This window comes from Lactuca serriola, chromosome 1 (genome assembly GCF_051521515.1).
Source record: "Lactuca serriola cultivar US96UC23 chromosome 1, Lser_US96UC23_V15, whole genome shotgun sequence".
Taxonomy (NCBI): Eukaryota; Viridiplantae; Streptophyta; class Magnoliopsida; order Asterales; family Asteraceae; genus Lactuca; species Lactuca serriola.
In genome coordinates this window covers 44,657,272-44,669,859 of record NC_136408.1, presented here as the reverse complement: position 1 = coordinate 44,669,859, position 12,588 = coordinate 44,657,272, and the positions used below count along the sequence as shown (strand labels likewise).

Below are 12,588 nucleotides of genomic sequence, written 5' to 3'. Positions count from 1 at the left end.
CTCTATCATTGGTTTCCAGATACATCATAACATACCATAGCAAATGGCAACAAAAATCTTCCTTCTTTTTGGGTACAACTCCCACCTAGCAACAAAATCCAATAAATTATTCACCTTGTAAAAATTAGCAGCTTGCACATTACACCAACTCCATATCCCTTTAGTGACCTTTTTTTTTTTTTTTTTTTTTGCATAAGAGCAATCCACAAAAGCATGGTCTGGGCAATGTTTCCAAGTTTACCCCTCTTTTTGATAGTTCCGTTGCGGTAGGGATTCTACCAGATTTCACCCTCCATATGAAACATGAGACTTTGAATGGTATTTCTTTGATCCAGTGGAAATTATAATTAGCAATGGGGGGTCGATAATCACATGTTTTTCTAAGGGCACACATTGTAAATGAGACATCCATGGTTAAACCACATCTCCAAGTGTCTCTTGTGATACCTAGATTACTTGGAAATCAAGAGTTAACGGGGATTCCAATTTTCATGAGATCTTTTCGAATACCTGCAATATTGTTCCATACCCCTGATAAAGACTTCCTTGAGTAGCAATCATCAGGTTTGGATCGGAGATTGTGCAAACAATTGATGACAACAACCCATAAACGACACGGATCAGGTTTAAGCTTCCACCACCATTTCATTATGAGGGATATATTAAGAGCTTTTATTGTGCCTATGCCCAAGCCACTTGATTCCTTGGAAGCAGTCATCTTATTGTTAGGTCATAAATTGTGGTTTATACTTTGCTTTTCATAAGCTATTAAAGTTCTCGGTCTAGGACCGAAAACACCATGTTTTGGTGTTGTTTGGACCGAAATCACAAGTGATTTCGGTTAGGCTTAATATTGTCTTGTTTGGGTTTGGGTTCAGCTTTGGTTATTAGGTCTAGGTATAAATAGTGTTATTTTAGCCTTGTAATGTGAGAGAGACGTTTTTACAGGCTACCATAACCTAAGAACATGTTCTAGAGAGAAATAGAGAGAAATCCAAGTGTAATCAAGAATCTTATGTAGCCGACTATTCATCTATAATAGTAAGCATTGAAGATTAATCATCTTGTTCTTGTTCCATATTACATCTTGCATCATTCACTAGATTGGGATTCCGCACCATCATAGTGAATCTGATTGATATGTAGCGATTTGGGGACTTACAATTGGTATCAGAGCTTGGATCGGTATCAATCGAATTGGCAAGATATTAAAAGTTTCTTGGATTTTTTCTTATATTTTATGGTGTTTTTTAATTGTTTTGGACGAATTTTTGGTTGTTTATTCTTCGTGTTTTTCATATTTTTGGAGTTTTGATTGATTTTGGCATTAAAAATTTAAAAATCTCGTGTTTTTGGCAAGTTTTGGGTGTTTTTGGTCGAAATTTGCGAGATTTCAGCGACACTCCTCGGTCGTCGGTCAAACCCTAGAGGTTCTCGGCGGCCAACAACGATTTCGGTTAAGGCTTCAGCAGGTTATCGACAGTCACCAGCGTTTTCGGTTAGCAACGAGGGTTCTCAGTCCAGTTGTTCTCGGCCTTGCAATCTTCGGCCTGTTCTCGGTTCGGATATTTAGCCCCTCCCATCCTCAACTGTAATTTCGGATTTTCAAGATTTTGGCTTGTTTTCAGTCCAAAATCCACGTTTTCGATCCAATAACCTCGTTTTCGGTCCTAAAGCTTCGTTTTTGGTCAAAGCCACATATTCGGTCAAATACCTTCGTTTTTGGTCAAATACTCTCGTTTTTTTTTGTTTTGAAATTTCGTTCTTGGTCTAGAAATTTTTGTTCTCTGTCTAGAAATTTTTGTTTTCGGCCAAGGTTATTTTTTTATTGACAAAAAGTTTGACTTTCAGTTTTGACTTTTGACTTTCAGGTTTTCACGTTTGAATTTCAAGTTTGACTTTTAATTTTGATTTTTAAGTTTGACTTTCAAGTTCGACTTTCAATTTTGACTTTTAAGTTTGACTTTTCAAGTTTTAAGTTAAAGGGAATTTTTCTTGGCTTCACAACCAATTCTATTTTTTGATAAATTATCCTTTTTGGTGAATAATGAGTTCTTCAATCACCAAGGCTAATGAAGCTTCATGCTCTCAATCCTGCGAAGCTAAAATTAAACATTATAGCGATCAACTTGATTTATTAATTAGGGAAATTGAGGACCTTAAATATGAAGGATACACTCTTAGAAAGGCCCAAAAACCATTAAAAGAAAAATTAGAGGCCCAAACCAAAGACCTAAAAAGGATTAAGGAAGAATATAGTATTTAATGTGAACACTATGATTATGCTCAAGTAAATATTGTCAGTCTAACTGTCGAGCTTCACACATTGAATATAAGTTTGAAAATGCATATTTTAATTTTAAGAAATTTGATGTGTCAAGTAAGAAATTTGAAACAATGATTGAAAAACAGTTAAAATTTAAAGATGATCAGAATAAGGGTCTAGGGTTCCATCTCCCTTCAATGATAACTATACCCCCGCCCATTGAAACCGGTGAGGTAGAGATACCTGCTTAATATGGCCAGCTCCCTGTACCAGCTTCAGTTGAGGGTGAACAATCTGGTCCTACTAGAAGTGTTGAGGTGAACGATTCTGATACTTCTACCTCAAGTGCAGAGCAAGTCACAGTGCAAGATGGGCATGAACAGAGCACAAATAATTTTTGTTCTGTTGATAATGATTCAAAAACTCGTGATGAGGTGAACGATTCTAATGTTTCTACTTCATGTGAAGAGAATGTAGCAATGCAAGATGGGAGTGAGCAGAACAAAATCAATTCTAGTTCTGCTGAAAAGGTTTCAAAAGCCTATAATGATGATACCCCTACTGTTGAAAAATCCCAACCACAAAAATTTGTCATGCAGTCTAACAAATGTTATTTTGCTTGTGCTTGTGGAAGTTCTTCGAAACGAACTTCCGTTGGACAAGGACCAAGTCACAATCTGATTTATATGAAAAGGCAGACTTGCTTTAACTGTGGGACTCCCGGTCACATTGCCATAAATTGCCCACATTTTTTATATGTTCCTTACTATGCACAAGGTTGGCAGAATGTGCCAAGAGGGAGATCCTCCAAAAGAAACCCTTTGAGGTCACGTTCACACAATGGTGACTGGAATGCTAAGAAGGCTAAGAATCAAACTCCCAAGGACAAGAAGGGAATGTCGGACAAGATGCCAAATTCAAAAGATGGTTATGTTAGATCAAGATCGTTTAGGTCAAAGTCATCTCGGCGGTCGGTTTCAAGTTCTACAATGAGTGTTGAGGCATCCATCCGATCAAACAATAAATGGGTTAAACCAGACTACAAATGGGTACCAAAAGTTCACACTTCCAAATCATCTAATGATTCTAACATTTCTTCATCTTCTGTGTGTGATAAACAGGACATGTAATGGGAGAGAGTACCTTGTGTAGATGATAAAGGTCAACCTAGTTTCAAAATGGACTGGATTCCAAAGACCAACTAATCCCGCACTATGTGCTAGAGCAGCAATGGAGGAATATCATCAGACTTTGGTTTGTTGATCGTGGCTATTCCAAGCACATGATAGGAGACATCTCTCATCTGTATGACATTTAGAATCTTCATTGAGACCAAGTGTCCTTTGCGGGAAAGAAGAAGGAAAGGATCACAAATGAGGATCTCATTTAATGGCATGATGAATATTGAATATCTTAACTTCGTTCCAGAGTTGAAACACAGCTGAGGCTGAACATGTTGTTGCATCTGCATGCTATTCTCAAATCATCTCGATGCAACTTCAATTGTTGAATTACAGTTTGAGTTTTCTTCTCGATATTTCTAAGTTTTTCTCAAAATGATTCGTTTGAAGACTAATTTTTATTTTTGTGTGTTTGCACATTTATTTTATTTAATTTCTCCCATGCACAAATTAAGGGGGAGAAATAAAAAAATATATATATAATAAAAAATACAAAAATATGTCTTCTTTGATAAGTATATTTGGGAAGTGATATGAAGTTTAGTGTTAAAGGGCAATATGAGATGCATGTAATGCACTGAAGCTAAACTGTTTAGAGTTTATGTTCAATGTGCTAGTAGGCACGAATGATTCCAAATTAAAGGACTAGACACAGCTAGCAATGAAAGGACTAGACAATGTTAACTAATCTGGACTTAGATAGTTTCATTTAGAGTGACCATATGATGCTTGGATAGATTGAGCAGTGAGATAAACAAGGGAGCCTACACGATACATTAAAGTTACTTATAATCTAGAACTGTGGCTCAACATTTATTCAATGTACAAACTAATGTCCTTAATTCTGGTGCTGATAGGGTGACTGGGGGGTTTTAATAAAGTAGGTATGTGTGAGTTTGTTTTTCTTTCTCATCCTCTCTGTCAATCATATGATTCCCCTTTTACGTGATTGAAATATCCGACCTGGGACGCAACATATGCACCTGTATTTCTATACATCTCTATCTATTTCTCTCTATCTATCTATGTCAGTCATATGTTGATCCCTCTGTGTGATCAGAAGATCCGACCTAAGACACAACATATGCACCTTTCTATCTCTCTATCTGTGTTAGTCATATGTTGTCCCCTCTGCTTAAGTGGAAGAGATTCGACCTGGTGCACAACATTTGCATCTCTATATATATCTTCTCTCTAAAATAATTGAGCACTCACCTAAAATAAGGAGCTATTTGAAATTCCTTGATTGCTAGGGTATGTCGTGAACTGGGGAACACGTTCTAGTGCATTTAAAATTGAATTAACTAAAGGTTGTCTGTATATCTCGCTGCTGAATTTAAGTGGACAACAATATCTTTGGTCGTCGTTAGCAAAAATGGTCTATTTAGGAATATTATTTAGGAATATAATCACAATGTATTGTCATTTATAATCTATCCAACTTGTCAATATCCTTTGTGTTTAAGTGGATCACAATATTGGTGATTGACCAAAGCTAAACATGTAGGTGTGTGCTAATAAAGGATATTGAATTGTTTGACAACCTTGATCCCAAAAGTTTTTGTTTTGTACATTTTGTATCTTATTTTTGTTTTTGTTAAATTTGTTCATATTTTTCTTCAATGCATAAATTTAGGGGGAGAATTAAAAAATCAAACAATAATAGAAACATCATAAAATTTAAAAATCCAAAAATATGTTTAATTCTGTTTTATTTCCTTTTCAGAAAAATCAAAAATCCAAAAATATTTTATTTTTACTTTTGAGTGTATTTTATTTTTATTTTTATGTCTTAGTTATTTGTATTGTGTGCTTAGTTTATTTTTGCTTTTATTTTTTATCTTAAAGTTTCGTTTGTCTTAAAAAGCGAATTTAAAAATCAAAGGAGACTCAAGGAGACTATATCAGAAATTCAAAAGAGGAAGAGACTCAAGGAGACTGTATCGGAATTTTCTGAGCAAGGAGAAGAAACTTGGAAAAGGAGTTGATGGTCATTACACTTCACTCTATTTTCACAAGGAATTGAAGGATTGTAATTGTACAAATTGTCAGTTAGGCAGTATCTTGCTAAGAACTGTCGTATTTAAGGAATTAAAAGTCTGAAACTATACATATGTCATGGCATTAGGGTGATGCACCTCGCAAGGCACGACTATTGTTGAACGTCTCGCCAAGGGCCAAGTTAACTTGTTTAACTTGAAAAACTGTATTGAGATCTTTGATATAGGATATACAGGGGCTAACATCAAAATAGCCATAAGTAGTTCTCTGATACTCAACAAATCGCAGTGCGTTCCTTCGTGTTCACACAAATATTGTGAGTAGTCTCTTTCTGAGCCAAGACTGGTTCCTTGAACAACTATGGTGAGAAGGGTCTTTATGATTCTGTGATCCACAGGGACTTTTTAGTCATGGTTACTTTTCAAGGCGTAACGATGATCATTAAAGAACTTTTATTCGAAGGAACCGGAAGTGAAGATTATTTTTCAACATTCAATATTTCAACCCCAGAAGCAAGGTGAAGTTGTATTTGAAGTTATGTGGCAGATTGCATTGAAGCCTCCTCAATCTATTTGTTGCTATCTATGAACCTGCTGAAGTGATCCAGAAAATCGTTCTCTCTGTTATTATCTCTGAAGTTTTTCAAAACTGAAAGTGCTGATTTTCAAGAATCTTTACAAGAAGCCTCTGCACCCAATATACGTTCAAGGTCAAATCTTTAAAGGAAGTCCAAATGTTCAAGATAAAGTCATTCATGTAGATATTCATATGTTCATCTTGAAGTTGTGAAAAAATCAAAGATAAAAGCTAAAGCCAAGCACAAAGCGAAGATTGAAAAGAAAAGAAAGCTACAAACTCAGGGGGGATTGTTAGGACATACAAAAATAAAGCTATAAACCAAGGGGGAGATTGTTAGGTCATAAATCGTGGTTTATATTTTGCTTTTCATAAGCTATTAAAGTTCTCGGTCTAGGACCGAAAACACCATGTTTTGGTGTTGTTTGGACCGAAATCACATGTGATTTCGGTTAGGATTAATATTGTCTTGTTTGGGTTTGGGATGGGATTTGGTTATTAGGTATAGGTATAAATAGTGTTATTTTAGCCTTGTAATGTGAGAGAGACATTTTTGAGGGCTGCCATAAGCTAAGAACACGTTCTAGTGAGAAACATAGAGAAATCCAAGTGTAATCAAGAATCTTATGTAGCCGATTATTCATCTATAATAGTGTGTATTGAAAATTAATCACCTTGTTCTTGTTCCATATTACATCTTGCATCATTCACTAGATTGGTATTCCACAGCATCACAGTGAATCTGATTGATACGTAGCGATTTGGTGACTTACACTTATCCCACGAGATCCAATGTATTACCTTTTTTTCATCCGACCCACCCTAAAGGAATCCATTCCTCATCTTTTCTAGTGTCTCGATTACACATTCAGGGGCCACAAATAGATAAAGGTAATATGTTGGGAGGTTTCCTAAGACCGAATGAATGAGGGTCAATCTTCCGCCAAATGATAGAGTTTTGAATTTCCACTTTGATAGTTTTTTTTGGAATCTATCAATTACTAGTTTCAGTGTTTCTTCAACTTCATGTTTGCTCCGACTGGGACTCTTCCAAGATAGGTAAAGGGGAGGGAGGGGGGTGCACAACCAAGAGGCCCAACCCAGTTTGCAACCTCCTTCATATCGGTTCCAAATTTCAAAGACTTTTGATTTGTTGAAGTTAACTATAAGCCCCGATACAACATGGAAGCAATGTAAGATTGAATTTTTAAGTATTGAGAAAAATTTAGAAATAACTCATAGTCATTGAAATTGTAGATTAACTTTCACGGCATGTGATTTCGTCATTTACATGATATGTGTTTTCATCAAAAGTATAATTTTTTTGGTTGTCATTTTGCCATGATTAAATTGTAGACGAGACCATGTCTTCATTTTCTATGACCATGTCTTCATTTTCCTCTCTTCAATGTCATCTCTAACTTTTAGGCCTCATTTGAGATTACATAAATGTTTAATGCTTAACCTCACATTAGACATTAATAAAATCTTACTTGAGGATAAGAAATCACAAGTCACCAAATACCATTTGCATTTCGGTCTTGCCAAAATGGAAAAATTCATTTTTTTTTTATACTTTTGATGAAATAGTAGATCTTACCCAAAAATCTTAGTCCAAATGAGGAAATTGCGGAGCATGAAGGTCCATCTGCGATTTCGATATGTATATAGGTAATTTTTTTTGGTTAAATTTGTCTTCTTGTTTTTTCAACTTCTCTCACGCTAGAGCTGTTAGATATAATTAAAATTGATAAACGTTGTAAATTTTTTTTTTTAATGTAAGCAAGGGTAATACGATCAATCACTTGGATTTTGGGGGTGATTTGCTTATATAAGGTGTTTGTATTAACTTATTGAGGTTTGACAACCGCAATAAGCATTTTAAGTGTTAAAAATCCTGGGTTAAATAAGGAGATTTTTTATAAGTTATTATCTTTTAACTTATCAAACACAACTTACTTGATGAAGAAACAAATTTCATTGTTGCATGTAGTACAACTACAACATTTGCTAACACAAAGTACATCCATGTGATCGAGTCTATATTAGCTCACATCCCAATTATATACCCTAATCATATAGTTTTGGATCCCTACTAGTATACGATAAAAAAAAAATTATAGTTTACATATTTTCCTTCCTCTCATATCAAAACTAGGACTTTGTTATCATATAGCATTATAGTAAAAAGATATTAATCAAAATATTCCAACAGTAAGTTATATGTTTGTATGAATAGTGTATACAAGTATTTATTTTAAGTTACATATATGTATTTTATCAAAAAAAAGTTTTGGTGATAAAAAAAAGGTCAATAATATATTAGGTTGTCTTTTTTTACATATACAACTTATATTTTTTTAAACAGGGGCACCGCATAAGCCAATAAGCTTATTTAGGGTAGTAATACACATTATCTCTACTTAGCTTAACGTAAGTGTTGAGATAATATTTAATTTTTTTATTTAACACGTTAGATACCACTCGAGTTTTTAACATTCAAATAAAATATCTCATTAGCATTTAAACCAATTGGAAAAAGCAGATATATGGATAACAAGACAATAATAGTAGGTAATGATATTACAAAAGTAAGCAATATCCACAACATAATATTTGATAACAATAGACATGAGAAAAAATAAACTCCAGTCGTGGTGGTGGAAGAGATGAGACAGCTTGCAGACTCTGGTGATGCAACAAATCATTGTAGTGTGCGTTATATGAGAGTAAAAAATTTCAAGTAACAAATTTACAGACAAAAGCCAAGGCAATGAAATAAGATGACGAACACAAATCCCAGTGTTAAAAATGCATCCCCTCGATTCCCTTGAGGGTGGATTCAAAGTTCTTGATGTTGGTATTTGAAGCATTTCTTGAAATGGGTCGCTTTTGCTCCGCGGATACAACCGGTGAGCTCCTCTGGGTCATGTTTGACCCCTTGTTGTTGACCGCACCTGGGCTCGCATCTGTTGTGCGTGCACGTGATGAGTCCGGTTCACCCGTGGTCAGCCGGGATGAGCCGGTTGTTCGAATAAAACTAGACCTCGATAACTGCAAAAAACTCCCAACAATTTTATGTCAGATTTTGACCAATTTAGCCTCCATGTTATTTATCGGGAAAACAAATTATATATTCTTACATCTCTACTCATGGATTGATCAGTGGTGGTTGGGATTTTCTGCTTTGATAAGGTCCCGGAATTTGCAGGATTCCGACTCCATGACGGATTTGAAGATGACCAACCCGCAGGCCTACCTTCTTCACCTGTTGTTAAAGGGTATTTTAGACATTTGACAGAGAATAGTTTGTAAATAATTAAAAAAAAAATGATCCATGTGAAGAAATGTCAAACATCCAGAAGAGCAATAGTTGGCAATACATTTGTACAAGCAACAATGCATAGCCTCAATAATTGCTAATCAAATCCACAACATTGTACAGCTGTCATTTTATTTTATTTTCATATATGATTATTAAATTAAATTAAATATCATTTAAAAAAGAAAAAAAAAAGACCCACCTAGTTGCCTAATCGGGTTAGCACCCACAGGTGGGGCCGCGTTACTTGGTCCAGCACTAGCACCCTGAAAGACAGCATTTTGTTTAATTCTAATTTTCACAAAAAACAATTTCCTCAAATTAAATAAATAAATAAACTCACAAGAGCACGAGATGGAGGATTGGCAAGCTGTGATTGTTGATACTTCAAAATAGTCCAATCAAACACATAATCAAACTGGAAGCCTGAAACAACAAAAAAAAAGGATTATTTTTTCCAATCCATTACAAGATTTTATTAATTAAGGTAGAAATTAATTAATAAATTATAACCTTCACGAATAAAAAGATCACGAAAGAGTCTTTTTAGGTAAGCATAATCTGGTTTATCATCAAATCTTAAAGAACGACAGTAATGGAAGTATGATGCAAACTCTGTAGGGTAGCCTCTGCATAAAGCCTGAAAAACAAGGGGCAATCTTGTCATTTCCATGCCAAAAACTACTCACCAAGGTATGATTTTTAACAAAATAACTTACTTCAATAGATGTGGACACCTTCTTCTCACTTATCTTTTCATATTTTTGCTTCTTATTTCCCGCTTTCAGTCCTTGCCATGGGAGACTACAATGTACAAAACATATTTAGTCAAAGTCATATGCAAGATTTATAAAATAAATTAAAAAATATTAGGGAATTATATTTTATATCCACCTTCCTCTCAAGAAGTACATGAGAACATAACCAAGAGATTCCAGATCATCTCTTCTGCTTTGTTCTACATGATTAAAAAAAATTAAACTGTATAAATATAATGCCATTTGATTAAAAAAAACTTGAAAAACTCAGTGTCACCACAAGCTAACCAATTCCAAGGTGAGTGTTCATGCTTGCATATCTAGCTGTCCCAGTCAAATTCTTGTTCTCTCTGCATTTGATTAAAAAAATAAAATAAAATGATCTCTTTTTGTAAACAACTAATTTTATTTGTAAATTTTGCTCCTTTTTTATTGATTGAACAAAGTTAGTTGGCTCACCTATATGGAATGTGTTGATGAGTTGAGGAGTCTCTATATTTCTTAGCTAGCCCAAAGTCAATAGCATAGACCTGTAGAGTGTAGACATTGAAATGAATTTTAAAGACTAAATATAAGATTACAAATGTAAAAAAATATATAAGAGAAATAACAATTTAAGGAGCAAAACCTGATTTGCACGCCTTCCTAGACCCATAAGGAAGTTATCTGGCTTGAGATCGCGATGCAGAAATGATTTGCAATGAACAAATTCAACACGATTGATCTGCAATAAAAATAATGAGGAAATATAAAATTTATGACAAGGAGAATGAATGGAATGGATAATGACATACCATTTGATCTGCAAGCATAAGAACAGTCTTCAAAGACAGCTTTCGATTACAGAAGTTAAATAAGTCCTCAAGACTAGGACCCAATAAATCCAGCACTAGAACATTGTAGTCTCCTTCAACTCCAAACCATCTCACGTTTGGAATTCCAGCTAACAAATGGAAAAACACAATAAGTCAAGAATTAAAAACAAACAAAAAGTATAGAGCCACGTAGTGATATGACGCAAATGGTAAAGAACTAAACAAGCTATGGAAATGATAATTACTTCCTCCCTGCAGTATCTTATATAGCTTTGATTCATATAGCAATTGTGGATGCTTTGTCTTGATATTTTCCTGAAAAGAAAAGTAAAAATTTGTCAATTTAAAGCAGACATACAAAAGCAAAATATATATATATATATATATATATATATATATATATATATATATATATATATATATATATATATATGTAATATGTAATCAAGTCTGCAAAGAGTTGTTAACAACTAAGCTAATGATAAGCATATGAAAACGATGATTAAACTAAGTCAATTAAAACTAAAAATTTGAGCTCCAAGAACTGTGTTCTTGCACTATAAACATGACTAAAACAAAGGGGGAAAGCATAGAGGTATAAGAATGAGAATTTGGAGCTTTATCCACGATTTATACAATGCATTAAAATTATTTGTTGTAGTTCATTGAACATGTTAAGCTATGCACATCAATAATTAAGTTTTAGTGATGGAGCTGAGTAGCGATAATGTCACAGAAAAATGAACAAAATTAATGGAAACACATATGGCATATTGGTTACGCACCAGCTTAATAGCAACTTCTTCATTCGTCTGAATATTAGTACCTGCAAAACCAAAAATATGTGAATTACCAATGCTTAACGAGAAAACTTCAGAAAAACAGAAAGGAATATCATCATCATGAATATACAAACCCAGGTAGATCTCTCCAAACGAGCCGCTACCGATCTTCCGGCCAAGTCGAAACTTATTCCCCACACGAGGCTCCATCAACAAACAATTATTCTCAAGAAAATTGAAACTTCCGTTGGATTTACGAAAACCCTAACTCACAAACTCAACAAAAACGATCAAAAAGAAAAAGAAAAAAGTTCCGGTCCGATTACTACTTCATCGGAGAAAAGGCTAATCGGACGATCGATAAGACAATCTATTAGACAGCGTCAGCAACCAGTGACCGCCATGAACAGTATTGATTGAAACTTTGAAAAGATTGTCAGAATTCAGACAAAAAAGATAGGGTTCATGAAATTGAACAGATCAAATGAAAAGAATGACATCGATTTGGATAAATTGTGGAAAAACAGAGGCAATCTATAGAAAAAGAAGCTGATTTTGGTGAATTTCAATGTAGGTTTAGGTCGAACAGGCTAAAGGGATTTGGGGGAAAGAGAGGGAGAGGAAGGGGGAGAAAGAGGAGGCATCATGATATCGCCCGACACCCCACTCCTCGCGCTTTGATTCAATCGAAAGCAGGATCTTTCTTTAGTTTTTTACCCACCCTTGACCCTTTTGCTACCAAAATCTACACGACTATGGTTTTTAATATTAAGGAGTAAACCAATCTAAATTAATAATTTTATATTTTAATTTAAAATATACTATATGATGTCATATAATCATTTTTTTTTGAATTATGGTCTGAAATAAGCATCATCAAGTTAGTA

The 12,588-nt window shown here is 34.4% G+C and overlaps 1 protein-coding gene across 1 annotated transcript; it reads right to left on the bottom strand.

Annotated features, from left to right (window-relative positions):
- Positions 1–8,719: 8,719 nt before the first annotated feature.
- LOC145086542 (casein kinase 1-like protein 2) lies at positions 8,720–12,366 on the bottom strand. Its single transcript, XM_079024351.1, has 14 exons — positions 11,836–12,366; positions 11,705–11,745; positions 11,165–11,234; positions 10,899–11,047; positions 10,733–10,828; positions 10,564–10,634; positions 10,393–10,454; positions 10,241–10,304; positions 10,066–10,150; positions 9,860–9,986; positions 9,690–9,772; positions 9,549–9,612; positions 9,168–9,292; positions 8,720–9,078 (listed from the first exon to the last, which is right to left on the bottom strand). The coding sequence occupies exons 1-14, from the start codon at positions 11,909–11,911 to the stop codon at positions 8,830–8,832; spliced, it is 1,362 nt and encodes a 453-aa protein (XP_078880477.1). The 5' UTR covers positions 11,912–12,366; the 3' UTR covers positions 8,720–8,829.
- Positions 12,367–12,588: the final 222 nt, after the last annotated feature.